Below are 24,340 nucleotides of genomic sequence, written 5' to 3'. Positions count from 1 at the left end.
ACTTTATGACTGTATACCATTAAGGAAGCCAAACGCAATGAATCGATGCATACGGAGTTCGAAATATATGGAAAATTAAATTCACCATTTGTATTATAAAAAATACATTTAAAAAAAGCAGAGGGCTCCTACTGTATTGTCAATGAGTAAGCCCTGAGGGATCATCTGTGCAAATTCGGTGCTTTAATTCGACGTGCACCGTTAATTTTACTATCATAAAGGCCACCTGATTATTTGGAACTGTATTACATCAAGCAGGCTGGAGAAATCTTAAGGAATTGCAACTATGGCAGAACAAGAACGTCAACAAACAACACTGAAGAAACGAGAGCAGTCTAAGACATCACGGCGTAAAACTTACAAATCCTACAATGCATTGTATTCAGCTTTGCAGTTCACGTAGAATACATATTGAGATTTAGATTCAGAATCATTTATTGTCCATTTAGGAAATTCTTTTTGTTGGCATATGGGCGTACACGTCTACAGGAATATCGACATACATACATACATACATACATATGTTCATGTATATATTCACATATAAGTAAATACAACTTTCATATGTATACGTCATTGGAGTGTGCCAGGCACTACAAGAAGACGCAATTTTAAGATACACAAGTAGAACTATTTTTTCCGTCATCGAAACTGATACATTATTTCATTTTTACCTCGATTGAATTTCACATCGAATATATATATATGTATATATATATATATGTATATATATATATATACATATATATATATATATATATATATATATGTATATATATATATATATACATATATATATACATATGCATATATATATATATATATATATATATATATATATATAGGGGTGACAAGACCTTGTATCTGCAATTTTGGTGAAAAGGACTTTTTTGGATTAATGGTCAAATAATGGGTTAAGTGATGTCCTGTCCAAATCCCAACTGTCTTACTCCAAAAATGGAGCCACCACGGCATGTCAAAGGAAAGGCTATCCCATTCGCTGCAGTGCTTTGGCCGCCATGTTTTTGGCTCTCCTGAACATTTCACATTTTGCAGATACGAGGTCTTGTCGCCCCCCCCCCCTATATACATATATATATATATATATATATATATATATATGTGACCCTGCACCTCAAAACAAACAAAAAGTCGCCAGACATGAATTTTTAGTTAAGACCATATTCTGAAAGAGCAGACTTTAAGCTTTAAAATGATGTATAATTCAAATCAAATGGACTCTCCTAACCTATCTAAATATTGGAAAGAAAACACAAACTCAGGAAAAGTGTGAACTGAGAAAAGAGGCTCTGAAGTGCAGTGTCTATTCAAGCGCTTAATCTTTACCAAATCGTGCTGGCTGTGCGATGAATGGGACAAAAAACAGGAAGTAAACCACCAGAGTAACAACAATGAAGAGATTATCAGATTAAACTGAAATTAAACATGCCTCATTAACACATTCTGTCCATAACTAATGCCAACTTTCAAAGCAGTAGCACTATCCTTTCAAAAGTTATTAGAGTTGAAAGTGAAGAGTGTGGACAAGGTTTTTCAGAAATGAAAAAGGGATTCTAAAGACACACCTATACTCACACTATTCTACCAAAAATGTTCGAGATAAACTGCTAAAAAAACACACTTTCCTGCCCGTTTTATGATACCAAATTTCAGCATAATGTAATAGAAGACCCGCTCTTTCAGAAAATATGAAAAAGTCAAGTTCGGCTAGGTTGACCCATTTCACTTATTTTCAGTTCTCACGCAAAACCAGTGTGTGCGACTTTATGTTCGTTTTGAGGTGCACGGTCACATATATATATATATATATATATATATATATAAATGTTAGATGTACCAAAATTGTGTATGTGTTATACCACATCTTTTATTTTGCCACCTTTCTCTCGGCCTCTATTATGGATAGGCAGACAGTCTAAGAACACGTAAACTCAAGTCGATAACCCTACATATTCAATTTAAGTCAATTCAAACTCTACTTTTCACAGCAAAATGTGCAAAGTGATGTGAGAAATTAGATATGCATTTCATCTAAATGACACACTGGAAGCAAAGAATAACAATATGTTCATGTTTATCTTCAGTACAAGAAGAGGTATGATATATATACAGACCTACTTATATTTATTCTGCGAAAACAAAATGGAAGTACCAGCTTAGACAACACTATATTTGTACTATGTTGGCACCTCAGAGGGAAGGGGAAAATATGGAATGAAGAGCTTGCAACTACAAAGAGTGCTGGGGGAAAAAAAAAAACGAGGAAAAAGGAAGAAGAAGGAAGAGGAGGATAAGGGGGAAATTGGAAATAGGGTGGAAAGAGGTAAGACAGCTCATGTCGACAGATCAATGCATCCATCAAAAGTCAAAGCCCACAGAGACGATTAGCTAGGGCAGTGATAGTTTTGTGTAACGAATAAGCAGAAGTGGCACAGGGAACTGTTTCCTGGCATCGGAATTGACTATTATGCATAAATGAATGATAATGATCCAATCATACTAACAGTTTGAAATGGTCTTGGTGCCCCGGAAATGACTTGTAAAATCGTTTTCATTTCCACATTACATCTACATATACGTAAAAACCAATACATATTTTGTAAAATTCATACATACTTCTATTCACATAGACATACAGAAAGAGTTGTGTTCTTACGGCATAGAAAGATACATTAATATTATACAAAATAGGTAGTTGTAATAGTACACTGTATTTGTCATTTAAAGCATCTATCTTACGAGTCTTCTGTATTTTGTTTAGAAGTTAGTCTTTATCATGATTGTTATTAGATAGGCAAACTAAACATTTCATGCGATTATAATTCAATTACTCCTAAGTTTATGGTAACTTCATTCATTCCTTTAATCGATTAGCAGCCACAGTTAAGTTAGGATTACAAACGGAAGAACGTCACACAGGCAAAAAAAGAAATGCATCATGAGTGCAAACCTTAAAACCTCATTGTTCAGAGAATTTATCAAACTTATAATTATGTTTCCTACCCCAGTTAATTGCCCCCATTGTAAATGAGGTAATGAATGTATCATTTCTTTCTTTCTCTATTCTTTTTATCTTTTAGACAGTGGAGCATTCCGTGAGGAGCCAAGTTCATAATCAAGATTATTATACAATCCGACATTTCCTATCCGGACATGTCGGGACCGGAGCTTACCCGGATAAGGGATTTGGCCGGATACGGGAGACTCAATGTTTAATAGACATAGCTGCCGAAGAACGATCGCTTGTACCGCGCCCTAATTCTATGAAAAAATTTTTGTCTATTTTCTTGCAGTGATTTAGGGGTGGAGAATGTCTGAATGCATGTTAGATGAATGAAAATTAGATGTGACTGTATGTCAATTATTTTGAGAATAATATGTAATTCATGTGAGTTTGTGTCAAATTTTGTTTGAGTTTGAAATCCCCTTTTTCCCCGTTATTATACAGTAACAAAAAAGAAAAGAAAAGAAATCACGGTGAGATCGCATCCGGATTATAGATAGATCCGAATAAAGGTTGGCCGGATAGGACAGGTCGGATTGTAGTTTTTACTGAGGGGAATTCAAAGTTTTTTTTTTACGTGATACCTAGAAACTTCTTATATGAAATATTAAAGAGCACGCAATTCTAAGGGGAAATCACCGTTCATTTGAACCAAATCTGATTTGATATTTCTGAGATATCCAAAAGCATAAAGGTCCTAATATATGGTGGGTCCCACCTTTGATTAGGATCACTTTGTTTTGTTTGATTTTTGATATCTCAGCCATTTCAAAACCGATTTTCATCAAATAAAGTTTGGATTCCTCTTAGAACTGTAGGCTCTTTCAAAATTTTGTAATTATCTCTAAAAAGTTACAACTTGAATTCCCATTTCAACCAAAACTATTCCATCCTTTCACCAGAAAAAAAAAAATGTGTTATAAACAATGCTGCACAAATGAAATGTTAAAAACGTTTGATCACCTTTAGTCACATATGTGAAACGACATGAAGTTTGCTCTTTTTTATCCAAGAACTTAGGGTTGTGATTGGGTTTTAAATACGTTTAACTCTTTATGTGCCACGTTCGCATGCCCGACACAGTTGACGGCGTGCCACCTTAGCATATTCTGCTCAAACGCATAAACCCGCCCAAACCAATCGATAAAATCGCCAAAGACCACGTTATTTTGTGTGCCAAAGTCATGACTTTTCACAATAATGTAGTTCCTGGTCATTTGAAAGAAAAGCAATAAGAGATTTGTCATACAATTTACATCAAAGCAAAGCTGGGCATTTTGTCTACAACTTTGCTTACTACAGGTCCAGCTAAACAAAAATCTATAAAAGTTACATGGATGTGAAAAGCAGAATGTCTTCCCGAAGCATGACAACATTTGTATTGAATTGAATTGAATGGAATGGAATTGAATTGAATTGAATTGAATTGAATTGAATTGAATTGAATTGAATTGAATTGAATTGAATTGAACATTGCTGTCTCAGAATAATGTGGCGCACAGAGGGTTTATACGATGGCACATAAAGAGTTCATGTGAGGATGAAGATAAGGATGCAGGTTTTGTTAGTGAGGGGAATTTATGTTTGGCCTAGCATGGAGAGATTTCATGGGAGCAATTATCGAAGGAGAAAATGTCATGGAACCGTCTATCTGACCATGATTCGCAAACTGTTCTTGACAATCTCGAAAGCCGCGATGTTGGGCAACAGGAAAGCAATCAGGGCGCAGAAGGAAAAGATACGATCCAGACAAGCCGCCAGGAACTCCATGTCAGTCATCTAGACACAGAAAGACAAAGGTTCAATTGATTTCATTTCCACCCCAAGTTCTAACAAAAGAATAACGACAACAAAACCTCCTGAGGGATCACAAAGACCTTGCACGTTTCTCTTTATTTCAATTGCTATTCAGGCGTTAATAACAACACACACAAACATAGATATAATAAATGTATATATATATATATATATAGATATATATATATATATATATATATTTATTTATTATATATATATATATATATATATGTATATATGTATATATATATATATATATATATATATATATATATATATAACTCACGTACCTCCTCCCTAGGTGACGAGAGGTCTCCTGTATCCAATGGAATGTCGCTGCTCTTTTCGACTTCATCTTGTTTACATTCCTTTCGGCTCATCTTCTCAACTTGACTAGCATCTGTACAGATGAAAAAAGAAGGTGCAAACGACATGAATAAACAAGCTAATTTATACACGATCGGCGCTGTAACTCGCAAAAGAAATGTCTACCTTTACACAGTTTAGGACCCCATCTCATAAAAATGTAATTATGATAGCAACTCTCGCTGTAATGACAATTACCATGGTAACGATAAGAATCAAACATCCTGATTGGCTGTTGCTTTGTGAAAATGCCATCCAAGCAAAAGTTGCTATCCTAACATCTTTTATGAAATTGGGCCCTGGTGTTTATGTTTTGAATTTAGCATCAATCAATGGACTGATGGTTTCATTATCTCACGTATGCAATGGTTCCATTGTTTGGGTTTTTTTCAGTCATGAGAAATAGAATCTATGCAACTGGACCTGTATAAAAATAAGAGAATAAATATCATATAACGATTCCAGTCTGTGTTGAAAAGGTGAATGTTTTTGCACTTGGTTGACCCAATTTACAAACTGAAGTTTTTCAACGTTACAAGAGGTAACTCCGTTTTTTGTCAATTTGACATACACCACATGTGCTAAAAACAAATGGGATTATAAACGATTTGGGTTTAATACTTTCGCAAAGCAAGTCAGGCATCATCATTACGGGGAAAAAAACAGTGTCCCACAGTGTGTTCAAAGTCTGTTCACATAGTCGACAGTGTGAAAACGCTCGAATCTAGCAGTGTGAAGATGATTTCTCACTGTGGTGTGGTTTTCATAAAGTGTTCACATAGTACTACTTTGTTTCACACAGTGAATTTATATGTTTACATTGTTAAAACGCTCGAATTTAAGAAGGTGAAGAGATTGCACACTGTGTTTCTACACTGTGGGACACTGTGTTCCTTCCAGGGATTGGAGAGGTTTTCTTTGGATTTATTTTCTGATGGACCTATTTTGAAAATATCAAAACTGGAGCTTAACCCGTTTTAGCTATCAAGCCCTACAAGATAAGACCACTGTTCTCTAGATCTGACAATTGTTCTTATTTTAGGAATTTAAGATATCCAAAAAAAGACACATTCTCTTTACCATTTTTACACCGACTCTGTGGTAATTTCATGAGGGCAATTGCAGCAAGGACGTGGAAAACTATATATCTCGAGGTACGATTCCGAATTCGCCAAGATTGGAAACTAAGGTTCACTGTCATGGCCGATCCTGCAGTAATGCAGACCAGGTTGAGGAACGAGGACAGGACGAAGTTGATGAGGATCGGTTCGCTGTCAGCCCGCGAAGTCCTCGGTAGGATGTCGGCAATGATGATGTGAAATACCGTTTGTCCGAGGACGAGGGAGAGGCAAGAGGATACTCGCTCACCACTTTTCAGAGGGATGAGGAAAGTGATCAGAGCAAGCGCGTTCAGCAGCTGTAGGGGCGCGGCGACCATACGAAGGAAGAAGTCGGGCAGTCGTTCCAGGGTGAACCGCACGTTCAGGAAGGAGAAGGTTTCGTTGTGCAGTTGATCGCTTTCTTCTACAGCGTCCGCGGAAAGAGCCGTCAAGAGCCACTGCGGATAAGTATCGTCCAGAGACAGGACCTGCGCCGGCTCGAACTTGAAGATGTCGCTACGGAGACCCTGCGAGGCGAAGATCACGACGCACACGTGCGAGTCGAAGGGGAACGCCCTGAGGTTGATGTCGCAGGTGGTGGAGTGGAGAAGGGAGGTTTGGATCTGGGCAGAGCCATCTTGGTTTACTGCAACCTTCGAAGCGCCCGGCTGCAGGGGACTCTCAGCCGAGTGAGAGGCAATTCTGATATTACAGGATACAAAACGAATTGAATGTCTCCATTTGTTCCATTTTGCATTGTGGATACAGGGTGAATCGGTTTATTACACAGGAACCCTTCAAAAGTGAAAAAGGCAGATGTTGTTATCATTGTCCCTTATTTTCTATGTTTGTGACAAAATGCTTGTTTTTCATAGACTTCATTTGTTTGTTTGTTTGTTTGTTTTTAGTTAGAATAAAATACATGAACGACATTGCTTTTATCGTGTCCATGGATGAACAATAGTATTAGGAGGAAATGACGAGCAAAGCGAAATAACTGTTATTTGCTGAAAATGGTGTGTATAACGTATTGATTGCGCTATTGTTCCCCCTTGTGGATGTTTATATCAAATTGACGTTTAGAACTTCGTTAGGTCTCCCTTTCTCGGCGGTAGATCGAATTTGATTACTCGGCGTGGATTTTCATATCGTAACGATGAGCAATACAGTGGACTCCGGTCATAATAAAGTTCTCGGGACTTGCAGATTTCTTTCGTTATTATGGAAATTTCGATATATCTAAATAATAAAGACATAGAGCCGAATAAGGCGCGGCCTGAATTTTTACTTTGTTTTAACGGGAATTTCGTTATATCCGTGTTCATTATAACGGGGGTGCGCTGTACCTATTAGGTGCAGCTGGCTAATAAAAAAAAAAATGTTGATGGATTGATGGTGTTCTGAGATACAGTGTCATTTTTATCGTCACGGATTGTAAGCCCAGTGGCAAGTCACCTCGAGCTGGTGTTTAAAAATGTTTTGTTGTCAAATCGGCAGCACTTACGAGTTGAAGATCAGCATCGGCGGGGTCCATACGGATTCCATTGGGACATATACACGACTGATGTTGCCATAATCGGCCGGATCCCAAGTAAGGCGAGAATCATTCCAATTCTTGGTCAAAGAGAACAACAGAAAATTAACAATTACAAATAGAATTACTGACTTATTCACCTGACATTCATGGGAAAAATAGTGGTTGCTATTTATAGACCTAAGGATTAAAGGTTGCCTATGGGAGTTCCATCGTCTGTAGAGGGTATATCAAATAGTTTGTGATTTCGCGTTTCCATACATATTTTAGCTGATTTTTTTTTTCTAGTCCCAGCTACTCTTCGTCGGTTGTGTTTTGAAATCCTCGATTGCATTTTTTTTAAATCATCGGGCTGACTATTCACAGATCACACTAAAAAATTGGTGAAAAGCCACTTCTTATTGCTTATTCCCATCAACGTTTCCTTTATTTTTTTTTCCTTTGGTGATTGAGATAATTACCTTATCGAAATTACGATTAATCTAAAGAATTATGTAATTTCAAAACCAAGTACATTGTGTATAAACCATAAGATTTTTCAAGCCGCGGTTTAAAAGTAAAAAAAAAAAAGAAGTCCTTACGAAATAGTAACATTACCATGAATGATGCGTTCATGTCATGAAGCAGAGACAACGATTTTGTTAATTTAAACAATCGTACATTGCACACATTTTGAGAGGCTGTCAATAGTACGCGATTGATGCAACAAATAAAGTTATTATCTAATATGTGCAGATGAAACAAAAACTCAGGTTCAGCTCTTCCAAACAATTCTAAAATATGGGTTAGGAATAAAAACAACCGATGTAAAAATGTGAAACAATAGTTAAATTAAAAAAGATGTTTCTAGACTAAACCATCTACAGATATGGTTTATTGGGAAATACAGTGATATCTTCTTATATTTTAGGATATATTACGATTTTTTAATAGGGTAGGATGTTTTTTAAAACAACTGACCTACACGTGTGCATCAAATGTGACATCTCGAAAACTTTCTAAATCATTGTTCCAAATGGTAAACAGTATCTTAACCTTCCAGTGGTGGCTAATCGGTTTCATGGTTCACATAGAGTGATGTATCAAGAGCTTGGAAAGGCTGTTATCTAGACGATTCATTTTGTTTATCTGCGTGCTTTTATCAATTTAATTTTACCTTAAAGGGGATGGCTAGAAGCTGACCAGTGGAAATCAGTGGGAATGCTGGGGATGATTGTTCAAATTCTTGTGGGATTCATTTAAGAGTACATTATATATCTATCGTTGTGTAAAAAATTATTTGCTTCAGAATGGTCTCATATTCAAGTAATGTGCAGTTTAATGGTTCCAGGCTAGCATGCCTGTACAGTGATGGAGCATTAAACTGCACATTACTTGAATATGACACCGTTCTGAAGCAAATAACTTCACACAACAATAGATACATAATGTACTCTTAAATGAATCCCACAAGAATTGGAACAATCATCCCCGAGTATTCCACTGATTCCCACTGATCAGATACTAGTCATCCCCTATAAAACATCACCGGCTATCACTTTCGACTGTCCAAGCGTGTTTCACTCATCACGTATGTCTCATATTTGTAATTACGACCGGTGAAAAGTGAGATAGGTGAAAGAGGTGTAGCAGTCTAAGATGTTGACACCCTTACAAATGAACAGAGTTGAGGAGTCTTTTGTTGTTCCTACAATATCAACTCACCACTTTAATGTATGAGGAGCCATGGAAAACTTGATTTCTTTCATCCTGATTGTTAAAGAAAATAAATGAAGTATGAACTGACTGCATTACATTTTCTGCATTGATTTGTATGTAAGGATCCTCAAATACTTCTCACTGGCGGACGGAAATTTCAAATACAACTTTAAATAGTAGTATTAAGAATCCCAATAGTTACTTATCCATACACGATTCTCTTTATGATAGTGTAAGACTTACGCATATAGTACTTCTGATCTAGAAAGAAATGACTTCAAATATCACATTTTTATGAAAAGATAATGGCAAAGGTATTCCGGTTTCTGATATTTCCAACATGTATTCTCTACAAAGGAGAGAAATGATTAAAGAATTATATCTTTATCCGCCTTTCGATAAAAGCATAATTATACAAAACCAAAACAAGTGAGACAAAGCGGATGATTTCGAAGGTAGAATGTCCAATTAAATAAATCGTTTCCTGGTAGTCTACAGTCTGTAGGGTGGTGGGACTAGAGTATGATGCAATATTGTTTGGAGCATGTACCTCAGTTCTACTGATTGATATTGCGTACACTATGTCTCCTTCATTTTCTATTATGCAGTCGTATTGACTTGCACGAGCTACCTGCAATAATGATTTATGTATTGGGATTATACGTGCTTAACATCAAATGTATGAAATTATACTAATTATACTAGGGATCGTATTTGATGTTATCTATGATATCGCTTCTTACCAAATGGAGGATGGATGATAAGTAAAAGGTAATGCGAACTTTCACCGGTTGCCCAGCAACACCCGGAATTATTCTGACGTCATATCCAGTATCAAGTAAGTCATGCATCAGCTGACCCTGGCTGGACCATGTCTGATCTGTCGCAACAAAAGAGATGAAAGTAGAGGCGATACACAATAATTAATAAAAACCTGAATCATACATACACTAGATGTACATGATTTAGGATGCGGTTTTGCGTTTTAAACTAAAATTTTTATTTCTGATTCCGTGATTTACATTATCAGGATCAATCTGATCCTGATCTGATACTTTCAAGTTTAGCACCTGGATGCTCTTGGATCTGCACAATGTGTGAACACAATGGACAGAGCTTGGAGTGAGAGGATTCCTGATATGCTCTACAAAATTCCTCATTTCTCTTTGTCCGCTGAAGCAAATCGAATGACGTTTTCTGTAAGATGTGGGTAATAAGTTATATTTTCATGCCCTGAAATTGTATTTGGATTGATTCACTATTTTTAAAGTTATCATTGAGGAGGGTCCGGTTGTAACTGTTTTGGGGACATACGGTATACATGATTCTTTGAGCGGAAAGTCTTATGAAATTTATTTTTTCTTGTGGAGTAAGACAATGAAGAATTGTCGAACAATATATTAGTAAAACTGCGAGGGTGAAAATTGTTCGTACATCAGGGAAAGTACGAATTTTACGGAAGGAGAGTCCCATTAGCCTAATTAGAGTTTTAGAAAATGAGTAAATATCTGTCTTGTGTCAATAAACTTTTGTCTTATTATCAGGCCATTTCATTGTCATACGACGGCCGTTACATAATTCAGAACAACGCGTTCATTTCCGACCCATTATCGAGTAGATAAGAACTTATCAGCCGAAGCTTTGCAAATACGAACGCTAAAGCTTGCCAATTATTGTGTGTGAATTTTCCTTTTGCTTAAAGGACAGCGAAATAATGCCTTGTTCATGGACTGCCAAAGAGAGTCCAGCACGATTGTAATGGACAATAAAAAATATTCATTTCATACCACGTTCTCCATTAGCAAGGGCTTTACTATGAGAAAACAAAACCAAATAAAGGCTATTTCAAGTATAGGTCAGCAAACCTGCTTCTTGACAAGTTATCATTGTTGTGATTATGTTTAGAGGTTAGAATGTTGCCCCCGATATGATACGTAGGAACATCGAATGCAGAACGGTTAGTAAAATAATAATATTTTTCAGAAAAATCTGACGACAAATTTATGACAGATTTAAGCCTAACGAAAAGTATAGTATTTTTCCAACGTGAAGGAGACGATTGACCGAATTATTAAACCAAGAAGGCATAAAATCCATACATTAAGAACACACTTTTCTATTTTTCTCTCATAAATTGTCAATGACACTTTATTGATAAAGATGATATTCCTACAAGTTGACTGAATACACAATTTTGCGATGTCAGAAGAATTTTTCAGCTGAAGCAGGATCCTTTCCTTTCGAAACCTCGCTGTAATAATTTTTACTATCAGTATCAGTTCACTATGGATTTCTCTTTATTTTTTTGAATGCAAATCTACCTTCTGTACTCAAATTACAGACACGTTGCCTAGCATAGCGTAACTTACATTTAAAGCCTACATCTAAAGCCTATGGTATAAAAAATAAAATACGCAAGTCGGGAATGGGAAACATAAAGACATTTTAATGCACGGAATGACTCTCAGATGGAAAGAGAGAAATTAGTCTCATAATTGGAGTCATGTAATGCAGAAAAGAAAGAATTAAGTATCTACGAATCCAAAAAAAAAAGGTTATGAAAGAAAAGGGTAGCGGACATCATGTCACATTGTAAACAGAGTTGTATAGTAAAGCTATTTCAGGACACGAGAACACTTTACGTAATATGGTAAAGAGTCATTTCAGATTTTTTACGTAAAACTGTTTTCCGTGAAACCTGCTGAAATATGAAAAATAATATAACCTGCAAATGTTGTAAATCAGAAACTGGATTTAAAACTGACGTCGTGCGATGCTCCGACCAATAACATATAAGGACCATTCATTCACTGAAGGCACGACGGAAGTTCTTGTCTGATTTGTAAGAGTTTTGAGGTTACATTACACTTTATTTCTGAAGTAAACCACACCCAACTCCGTTAAATACAGGAAATATACTATGAGCAGATCCTACGTGTTACGAGTTTCATCCATTCTGGAATACGGATTATGGAATACACTGACATGAGTGCCATTTTGCACGTTTTACAAGTTTTTTTCACATATAGGATATACATATTTAGGACAGGAACTTACCATTAATAGCATGGCCATCTGATACTAGGAGACATAAGAGGCCAGCCCATATTAACCACATGCTGGCTCCAGAGATGTTGCCACACCAGAGTACCGACAAAGGGGGGTACGTTCACTTTTGTCTCGCCGAGGAAAATGGCAATGTTGGGGGTAATGAGTTACGAGTCCCTTATACACAAAACGTTGGACTGACTTGTGAAGCGTATTGATAGTGCCATGGAAACATCGAAGGACGAGCACTCAAACTGATTAATGTATCTGAGGATGGTCACTTACCGTATACAATCCACATTGACACTGTGTGCGTCCAAGAGATTCGTATACAACCTCTTTGAGTCCATCCTAGTGTCTCAGTTTGTACACAAATGATGCACAGGATAGAGTGCGTTAGTGAGAGTGCGCCGCACCTTCACTAACGCCACGAAATAATCCTGTGCATCATTTGTTTTATAAAATGGGTTGAAAACTAACAGAATTTTTCACGTACCTTTGTGGGTCAATACCAGTCAGCTACATGTAGCACTCGCTCAAAAGTCAAGATGTCCGAAGATGTTCGTCCCAAACATTTACGCACGTCGCACTCGGACCGGAAATCCCGCACATATAAGTACTGTACGTATAAGAGTATACGTACGCCACATGGTATGCACAAGAAAGGCCGGCTGGCAGCCCGAACTAGAAGTTGTTTACAGGATTGACAGCGCGTATAGTAGCGCGTGACGCACTTGTAACAGCTGATTGAGTGCGCACTGCTAGTGTAAACATTGTGACGTCAGGCCGTGCATGTTAGTAAGAAAATAATGTACGCACACGTGACTTATTTCAGCGCTTCCAATTGGCTACATTCTTGAACCCATTTTACAATAATCTTTATCCCTTGATTCAACTTTTGACTTCTTATTGTACTTTGACTTTCTGAATGCACATTCATATTTCTGTAGGCTAGGATAGTGTCCCGAGTGTTTGGGAGAGGGGATTAAAGAAGCAATATTCGCTGCCTATCTTAGACAATTTTGTTCTGGTGTAACCTGATCTGGAGGGTGTCAGAGGAAGAAACGAAGATGTGGGGTGAACGTGGAGAAATGCATGGTGACGCAGTATAGAAGACGACGTCATGCATAGCGGAAAAAAAGTGATACTTTCTTGCAAATTCAAACATTTTCGCCATACATTAATACTACTATTTTTGGCTTTTGACCTACGAAAATATCATTCACAATCTCATTTAAGATTTTTATGTTCCTTTACATACACTTAAAGATAGTATCTTCGTGCTAGGAGGGAGAGGGAGTGTGAGGGAGGGTGACGCCCCAGTCTCCGCTGCCCTGTAAATTAATTTGATTTGTTTTTCTTCGCTCTTTCATTGTATTTATCGGCAGTTCTTAAATCTGACTATTTTGTTGCTCAATGAATAAGATCAAAACAGAACAAAAATTTAGAATTCAAGAATTTGTGTTTATATCCACTCCTTATTCTTGCTCAGTGTACAATAATGATGCAACAATAATTTTGTTGAAATATCTTTATGATATGAACCTTGAAAAAAATTACTCATGTACGACCTGGCTGCCATTAGTGGCTATAGGGTAAGGTAAAACGGTATACCTTCATGACTAATTTCATCTGGTTGTGGGCATTTTATCGTTGATGTTGTCGTTGCTGCTGTCATTGTTGTTGTTGTTGTTGTCCTCGCTTATTTTCATATGTTTCAAACGTGCATCTTCATCAGCCGGTCACTAATCGCCAATCATATAATATTACACCCGGTCCACTCGTGTGGGTATTGGCTAGTAGTAATCGTTCAGGTTTATCAGACGGTGCCTTTTATGCAACCCCCCCCCCCCCAAAAAAAAAAAAAAACAAAACAAAACAAAACAACAACAACAACAACAACAACAACAAACAAACAAACAAACAAACAAACAAACAAAACAAAACAAGACAGAGAGAGAGAGACGCACACAACATCAACAACAACTTATGAATGAAAGTATCCTCTTTGATGTTGTTTATTTGTTTATTAGATGTTGTTGTGTGTTTTTTTTCTAAGTATGATTTTCAAAATGGCATCTCTATCAAAATGGTCAAGGTTGATCAATTCACTCTCCAAAACGAAATGCTACGCCAAATCGTCTGAGTATACAATGTAGGAACGGTTGACACTAATGTAGAGTGAAAGTTAGATATGTTATTGAGTGAATGTAAATAATATTACTAGCACATCAATTTGAGAAAATCAGGAAAATCCGTTTAAAAATACATGTTTGTTTGGTGATGCGTTTTTTAATGACGAATCTTCAATTTCAACACTCTATGACACCACGAATGGAAAAAAATGGCAAAAAGTATTAGAATTAATTGATGATGATTTTAATGATTATAATGCTATCATTTTTTTGGGGTAAATTTTAACAATTCTTAAGTGTCTGATTTTCCTTAGGCACTCACTAATATGTTCTACTACTATTGCTGCAATTTCTTCACCCACATGTATATGAGGGTTTAGTTTCACTGTAATCGCTCGGTTCAAACCGGTTTTTGTAAAGGGGATGATAAAAATGGCCTAATTTTAGTTAGCTGGGTGTCTGTGGAATATCTTCATCAGCCTATTTTAGCTTAAATATCTCACTCCACTATGAAACACTATACCAAGTCCATCTCGCGTATCTGACCAGCATTTTTTTTTTTTTATAAAGAAATGAATGCCCGCTATTGTATGAAATACTTTTGTCATCTTCCGGCTGTACTGCATGTTGTGTGTGTGTGTGTGTGTGTGTGTGTGTGTGTGTGTGTGTGAGTGTGTGTGTGTGGTTTTGTGTGTGGGGGTGCGACCGTGGACCTGTAAGGGTTTAATACGACGCCAGACCACTATGGAAAAGCACTTCAAAAATTCGCTGAACAGTCTCGTATATGCCAGAATACCAGTAAGATGCCGTTCGGCCTGTGCACACAGCATGACATTTTAAAACTATAGTTTTCAAGTTCTTGACTTTAATAGTTGAAGTGGTTATCATTTCAATAAATTGAAACTTTCAAGTGCATTAACAAGTTATACTTCAATGGATCACACCCAACACTCAATCAATTCACAGTGTATTACAGTTGTGCATATTACAATGGCAGGAGAAGAATTTGATGTTATTGAGTTGTCAACAGGTGATAAAATCAGTGTTCGGAAAACGTCAGCTGAACACTATTACAGATAGTTTCTACGTAAGAAAAAACAAGAACCCCCGTGTGTATACTTCTGGCAAGGTTATTTGGATCTACCCTGTGATTTTGATTGGAAAAGGGTTTTGCAATATACGTTTCATCAGATTAATGATGATAGAATAAAGCAATTCAATTTCAAGCTTTTTCATCGAATATTGCCCGGTAAAGATAATTTGTTCAAATGAGAAATTTTGAATGATGATTTATGGATTTTTTGTAATTTTAACTTTCAACTTTCAACTTTATTTTCACCTCCATCAAAATGAACAAAGAACTTTATGTACATTGCGTATACACGGGATATTTGTGATACAGAACAAAACTTGAAAAGGTACATAAGTCTGGATTTCATAATGTAAAATAAGTGATAAAATACAAGCTGGATTGAATGTAATGCAAAACATTTTTTATACGTAGTTATGTTGGTAAGAATGCAGGAGAAAAAAAAAACACATCGTTATATTTAGAACACAGAGAGGGACATAGTTTAGTAGGAGGACTTATGTAAAAAAAAAATGATGACTTGACTGAGATGATAAAGGGAAACTAACTCTGTTGGATGTTGTAAAGTTGCAATAAAAATGGTTTTAATTTATTCTTAAAGGAATTCAGAGATTGAGCAGTAGTAATGTTACTGGGAAGTGAATTCCAGTACTTTGGCCCGTCGTAAATAAATGTGTTTTGAGCCAACAAAGTTCTCAGAAATGGCAAATGGAAATCATTTGATCGCCGTGTTGGATAATTATGAATGGATTGATTTCTTTGAAACATTGTTTCAAATATATTTGGGAGATTATTTTTATTATAATTATACATAAATTGTCCTAGATTAAACAAATACAAATCATTAATTTTCAATATTTTATGCTCATAAAATAGTGGGTCAGTATGGGACAAAAATGGAGTATGACATATAACACGGAGTGATTTCTTTTGCAATAAAAGTAATTTATCTAAGAATGTTTTATATGTATTTCCCCACGCGAGAATACCGTAACTTAAATATGGCAATATTAAGGATGAATATAATACGAGCAGGGACGACAAAGGAAAACAAAACTTAAGCTTATTAATTATACCAATATTACGTGAAATAATTTTACATATACTGTCAATATGAAATTTCCAGGACAGCTTATTGTCAACTGTTACTCCAAGAAATTTTATATGGGAGACATTTTCGAGTGGAGTACCATCTAAAACAATATCAACAGGTAATGCCTCAGTAGAATTACTAAAGAGCATATATTTTGTTTTTTGAAGGTTAAGAGATAGCTTATTTGCTTTTATCCACTGGGCAACATTTTCTAATTCTAAATTTATTGTATTAACAAAGGTAAAAAGATTATTGTGTGAAAAAAATAGATTTGAGTCGTCTGCAAAAAGAATAAAAGAAAGAACATCTGATGATCTACAAAAATCATTTATGTAAATAGTAAACAACAGTGGACCTAATAAACTTCCCTGTGGCACCCCACATTTAATATTTAATATTTGTGAATTACAACCATTTAAAGAAACATATTGTTTCCTGTTCATGAGGTAGCTCCTGAACCACTCCAAGGCCTTCCCACGCACTCCATAATGGTGTAATTTGTTAAGTAAAATATCATGATTGATGGTGTCGAAGGCCTTGGAGAAGTCCAGGAACAAACCTATCAAATGAGAAGATTTATCGATAGCATGTGCCACTTTTTCTATAAAACTCAATAATGCATGTGTGGTGCTATGTTTCTCCCTAAATCCAAATTGAAAATTCGTAAATATGTGATTAAATTTAAAGAAATTAATAGTTCTTTTATAAATAATTTTTCAAGAATTTTTGACAATGCACTTAACAAAGAAATTGGTCGGTAATTATTTACATCTAATTTGTCACCTTTTTTAAACAAGGGGATGACTTTTGCTATTTTCATACTTTCGGGGAAGGTGCCATTAAAAAGGGATAGATTAAATATATGAGCTAAGGGATCCGCAATTGACGATATTACCCCCTTTAAAAGAAAATTGCTGATGTCATCGTGTCCAGCACTTTTTTTGGAACTGAAATCAGAGACAATATTAATTATCTCCTGAGTGTATGTTGGATTAAAAAAATATTGAACTAGAATTTGGGGGACCCAAAAATTCGGAAAAATGTTTTGTGGAGGGAGGAATATTACTTGCCAGGCTTTCCCCAATTGAAGAAAAATGGTTATTCAAAACATCACAAATTTGTTGAGAATCTTCAAGAATTTCACCATCAAATCTAATTTTTGTAATATTTGACTTAACATTTGATATATTCATGGCTTGCTTTAAAACTTTCCATGTATTTTGCATATCATGCCTGTAAAATTGTAACTGATTAGTATAATATTTTTTTTTTTCTATTCGTATAATTTTCGTCAAAGTATTTTTGTAACTAGTGTATTTCAACTTTGATTGCTCAGTACGTTTCATTTTAAATCTGTAATATAAATTATTCTTTCTATTTATTGAACGCAGGAGCGATTTTGAAATCCATGGGAGCCTGGGTATTTTTTTGTAATTAGCTGATTTTTCTCTACGTTTTGGAATACAAATGTCCAAATGTTGGATAAAAATCTTCATAAAATATTCATAAGACAAATTAACATCATCTGTATCAAAGATACAGGACCAGTCTGCGGTGTCTAAGCTAGCACCTAGCCTGGCTATACTTTCATGAGTAATTCTTCGTTTAAATATATTGTTGTTTTTATTATCAACTGCTCCATTTAAAGAAAAACCAGTCGAGATAGGGAAATGATCGGTGATATCTGAGAGTACTACAAAAGAATCAGGAGGAGGAAGAATGTTACAAAAAATGTTATCAATTAAAGAAACAGATTCATTAACTATACGTGTGGGTTTAGATATTAAGGGTAAAAAAGAGGCAGACAAAAATATTTCCAAAAAATCTTGCGACATATTATTCTGTTTTAGCAAATCTATATTAAAATCACTCATTATAAAACAATTTTTGTTGATAAAAAGTGGGTTTTTAACCAGATCGGAAAAATAATCTAAAAATGATTTAGTATTCGCGTTTGGTGGTCTATATACTACACCTATGATTATATTTTTGCTGCCTGGAACTGTGATTTCAATAAATAAAGACTCAAAAAAATCAGTCATACTGGTGAACTCATCGCGGACTACATAATCATAATTTTGTTTAACATATATGGCAACGCCTCCACCTACCCTATTTTGTCTGTTATTAACCACTAAATCGTACCCGTCGAGAGCGAAGGGAAGACTGGAGTCATGAGAGAGCCAGGTTTCGGTTAAACCTACCGCCGAGATATTATGCATGATGGGACTATTTAAAAATAACCTCAATTCTTCAAAATGCTTATTAATACTTCTAATATTAAAATGTAAAAGAGAAAAAGTAGTACTATCATATTCCTTGACAACATTGGTAAATTGGGATTGAGTAAGATATTCAGAAGACGGACTTTGCAATTGGTTCTCTGTGTCAAAATCATAGTCTAATTCTTGCGGCGATGAATTAAAACCGTCAGAAACATAATTATCAAAAAAATTGTCATTTTGATTGATATTTGATTCGTTTTGTTCAAAAGAAGGTCCTGCCAAATCAAAAAAGTCATCATCATTAATTGAATTGAATGCTGTGTCTATAGAATTGCGTATTAAAGGGTGAGCGTGTTGTCCGTTGCTTGAGTCCACGAGGGCACCTGTAGAGGGCAGTATAGAACAATTTGACTGTGGAGATTGTTGCAATATTGCAGTTACACATTTTATCGTTGTCTCGTAATATAACGTTGTCTACAAAGGAAAATAGGATCGTCCTATACATAACATTAATACGATCTAAGTAGGCACAAACATAAAGAGAACAGTTTGCCATAAGCATGAATACTAATATTCAAAATAAGTTATAATAAAACTCCGGTAATTGTTCTATATCCGATCAATAGAGGGAACACATGTATGTAATACGTATTGTGTTATGACAGAAGAGAAGACATCTCAAGTCTTATAGGGACCGCCAACCGCCAGTATATAGAGCAAATACTAGGTTCCCAAGGGCAGCTCTAGGAAGGAAATCCTTACCCGAAGAATCAATTTTACAAGAAATGAAAAAAAAAAATAACCGTTTTTATCATTAATTCTATACGGATTCCTCCTCTCCCATAACTGCAGCGCAAAAGATCACCCGTCCCTATGCCCCAAAAAGACAAACACGCTGGGACCGCCGACGGCCAGTATATTATATAGGGCAAATACATGGTTGCCAAGGGCAACTCTGTAGCGAACAAGGCACACACCAAATTCGAGCAAGTTACAAGTTGACATAATATATTGTAATAAACTGTATTAAACTGTGCAGCCGGTCCACTGCGTGAGTGGAGAAGAATACAATACTCGGCTGATACTGTCAGTTCTGATGGCACCCGTTGGCAGATGCCATCCTGGACAAAAAGAACATGTAGGGCAAATACACGGTTGCCAAGAGCAACTCTATAGCGAACAAAGCACACACCAAATTCGAACAAGTTACAAATTGACATAGTATGTTGTAATAAATTGTATTAAACTGTGCAGCCGGTCCACTGCGTGAGTGGAGAAGAATACAATACTCGGCTGATACTGTCGGCACCCGTTGGCAGATGCCACCCTGAACAAGAAGAACAAACTGAACAATTCACCCTGGATAACTATACAACCTGTATAAGATGCTTAAGCGTGTTTCAATAATGATAATGAAATTTAGCTTGTGTACGTTGACTGCTAAAAGGTTGAGTAATTTGGGAGCATACCTAGATATTTAAAACATCAGCTGATTGAGTTCTGAATTGGTATGCCAATTAATCAGAAAAATATTTCGACCAAGAGAGAGTGAGAGAGAAAAAGAAAAACACCCAAACACATTTTATTAACTTATTGTCGTTATCGTAAAGGGTATATATCAACAACAACAACAAGATCCACACGCTGGGACCGCCAACAGTTACTACATAGGGCAGGTACACGGTTGCCAAGGGCAACTCTAAAGCGCAAGGCACACGCCAAATTCGAACGAAATGCAGGTTAACAGAATTATGTAGGGCCTATTGTCACGCCAATTGTATTATAATACACTGTGCAACCTGTCCACTGCGTGAGTGGAGAAAAATATAGCATTCGGCTGATGTCAATTAATCAGAAAAAAAAAAACTATATCTCAACAAAAGGATATAACTTACTATCATTATATCTTAAGGGTATTTATCAACAACAACAAAAAAAAAAACTTTAATTGCAGGTGGGTTTGATGAATATTGAGAATCATAACAAATATCTCTCACATGGATAATGCGGTAGGCGTGGATTTGGTTGTCACGGACCATATCCCGTGCTGGATCTAATCGCAATAAAATTCCGGCAATCATATCAATATATTTATCACATACACTATGATATAACCATAAATTTAACTACAATGAATCCTAATCCCGTGCAGGCTCTAGATTACAATAAATTGATCTGACAACCATCATGCCTGCAGGGTACAGATCTCAGGCAGCTACAGCGTAAGGGAATCCTTGCCCGAGGAATCAATTTGGAAAGAACCAGCAACGGGCTTGTTCACAAGGAACATCTATGAATAAACCGTTTTTATCATTTATACGGATTTCTCCTGTTCCATAACTACGGAGCAAAAGATCACCCCATCCCTATGCCCCAAGAAGACCAACACCCTGGTACCGCCAACCATCACTATATGGTGCAAGTACACGGTTGCCAAGTAAAACTCTATAGCGAACAAAGCACACACCAAATTCCAACAAAATACAGGTTAACATATTATAAATACATTGTACAGACAGCCGGTCCACTGCATGAGTGGAGAAGAATATAACACTCGGCTGATACTGTATTCAGTTCAGATAGCACCCTTTGTAGATGCCATTCTGAATAGAAAAAAAAAAAACCAGACTGGACAAATCACCCTAGTTGACTAAACAATCTGCATAAAATGCTTAAGCGTTTTGCATTAATGATAATGAAGTGTGTATAGCTTGCGTACGTTGACTGCTAAAAGGTTGGGTAATTTGGGAGCATACTAATACATGTAGCTCTATTTTCAAAAAATCGGCTGTTAAGGTTCTGAATTGAGCTACTATTGATTGAAATATATATGTGTATACATATATATATATATATTTATCACTTCATACATTTAGATTTGGTTGGGATGGATCATGACATCGTGCAGACTCTAATCACAATGAAGTGACTTGACAACCGTCATGTCGGCCAGGTAAAACTCCTACAGCCTAAAAGGAAACCTATACTTGAGGAATCCATTTGGAGGAAACCAGTAATGGACTTGTTTACCAGGAACATATATAAGTCAACCGGGTTTTTTTATCATTCATTCAATACGGATTTCTCCTCTCCCACAGTTGGAGAGCAAAACATCACCCACTCCCTATGCGCCAACAAGACTAACACTGAGGAACTCTTTACATGATTTAGGATAAGAACAAGGTTGCCAGGGGCAACACTAGTAACCAAAACACACCAAATTTGAGCAAGCTACACCTGCTGTAATACACTGTGCAGCCGATTCATTGCGTGAGTGGAGAAAAATGTGATACTCGGCTGATACTGAATTCAGTTCAGATGGCACCCATTTGCAGATGCCATACTGAACAAAAAGATCCGACTGTATAATTCACCCTGGGCAACTATACAAACTGAATAGTCATGCTTAAGCGTGTTTCATTAATGATAGTGAAATGTAGCTTGCGTACGTTAACTGCTGAAGGGTTGTAATACACTGTGCAACTGGTTCAAGACACAAACCAAATTTGAGCAAGTCACACCTGCTGTAATACACTGTGCAGCCGGTCCACTGCATGAGTGGAGAAGAATATAACACTCGGCTGATACTGTATTCAGTTCAGACAGCACCCTTTGTAGATGCCATTCTGAATAGAAAAAAAAAAACAGACTGGACAAATCACCCTAGTTGACTAAACAATCTGCATAAAATGCTTAAGCGTTTTGCATTAATGATAATGAAGTGTGTATAGCTTGCGTACGTTGACTGCTAAAAGGTTGGGTAATTTGGGAGCATACTAATACATGTAGCTCTATTTTCAAAACATCGGCTGTTAAGGTTCTGAATTGAGCTACTATTGATTGAAATATATATGTGTATACATATATATATATATATATATATATATATATATATATATATATATATATATTTATCACTTCATACATTTAGATTTGGTTGGGATGGATCATGACATCGTGCAGACTCTAATCACAATGAAGTGACTTGACAACCGTCATGTCGGCCAGGTAAAACTCCTACAGCCTAAAAGGAAACCTATACTTGAGGAATCCATTTGGAGGAAACCAGTAATGGACTTGTTTACCAGGAACATATAAGTCAACCGGGTTTTTTTATCATTCATTCAATACGGATTTCTCCTCTCCCACAGTTGGAGAGCAAAACATCACCCACTCCCTATGCGCCAACAAGACTAACACTGAGGAACTCTTTACATGATTTAGGATAAGAACAAGGTTGCCAGGGGCAACACTAGTAACCAAGACACACCAAATTTGAGCAAGTTACACCTGCTGTAATACACTGTGCAGCCGATTCATTGCGTGAGTGGAGAAAAATGTGATACTCGGCTGATACTGAATTCAGTTCAGATGGCACCCATTTGCAGATGCCATACTGAACAAAAAGATCCGACTGTATAATTCACCCTGGGCAACTATACAAACTGAATAGTCATGCTTAAGCGTGTTTCATTTATGATAGAGAAATGTAGCTTGCGTACGTTAACTGCTGAAGGGTTGTAATACACTGTGCAACTGGTTCAAGACACAAACCAAATTTGAGCAAATCACACCTGCTGTAATACACTGTGCAGCCGGTTCATTGCACAAGTAGAGAAAAATATAATACTCGGCTGATATTGTATTCAGTTCGGATGGTACCCATTTGCAGATGCCATCCTGAACAAAAGGAGAAAAAAAAAGAAGAAAAATACAGTATCTTGATATACATTTGGCACTGCAAGTTGACAGCAATTCTAGTACATTTTGGATTCATTGTCTTCTACCATTTCACTTTAGTATCTTAATATACATTTGGCACTGTACGTTGACAGCAATTCTAGTAAACTTTGGATTCATTTACTTCTACCACTTCAATTTAGTGTAATGAAAAACCGGAATATTTGTAATCATGCAAAAACCGGTGTGTTTTTATAAGGAAACCAGTGCGCATATTTTAACCAAACCAACGTCATTGAATTTTTGATCACAATAGGTATACCTAATGAAAAACCAATACGCACATTTTAGTTAAACCAACATCATTGACTTCTTGAGTGCAATAGATATACCTAGAATATAATTTCTGAGTTGCTCATGTAGGACAATAAGTATCTATCATAGCATCATCATGTACAACTGGGCCAATGTTACTGATCTTCTCTGTAGGGTACACAAAACTTCAGTTGAAGTTATAAGAATTTTTTAGTGCAATAAGTATACCTAAAA

At 36.2% G+C, this 24,340-nt stretch overlaps 1 protein-coding gene across 1 annotated transcript; it reads right to left on the bottom strand.

Moving 5' to 3' along the window:
- Positions 1 to 4,672: 4,672 nt before the first annotated feature.
- On the bottom strand, positions 4,673 to 7,833 carry LOC139720805 (neuronal acetylcholine receptor subunit alpha-5-like). Its single transcript, XM_071632144.1, has 4 exons — positions 7,793 to 7,833; positions 6,269 to 6,990; positions 5,113 to 5,222; positions 4,673 to 4,804 (listed from the first exon to the last, which is right to left on the bottom strand). The coding sequence occupies exons 1-4, from the start codon at positions 7,831 to 7,833 to the stop codon at positions 4,673 to 4,675; spliced, it is 1,005 nt and encodes a 334-aa protein (XP_071488245.1).
- Positions 7,834 to 24,340: the final 16,507 nt, after the last annotated feature.

The sequence above is a fragment of the Diadema antillarum genome, unplaced genomic scaffold (genome assembly GCF_040938485.1).
Source record: "Diadema antillarum isolate AM-2024a unplaced genomic scaffold, OU_Dant_1.0 scf00000133, whole genome shotgun sequence".
NCBI lineage: Eukaryota > Metazoa > Echinodermata > Echinoidea > Diadematoida > Diadematidae > Diadema > Diadema antillarum.
This window is presented reverse-complemented; position numbering and strand designations above follow the sequence as displayed.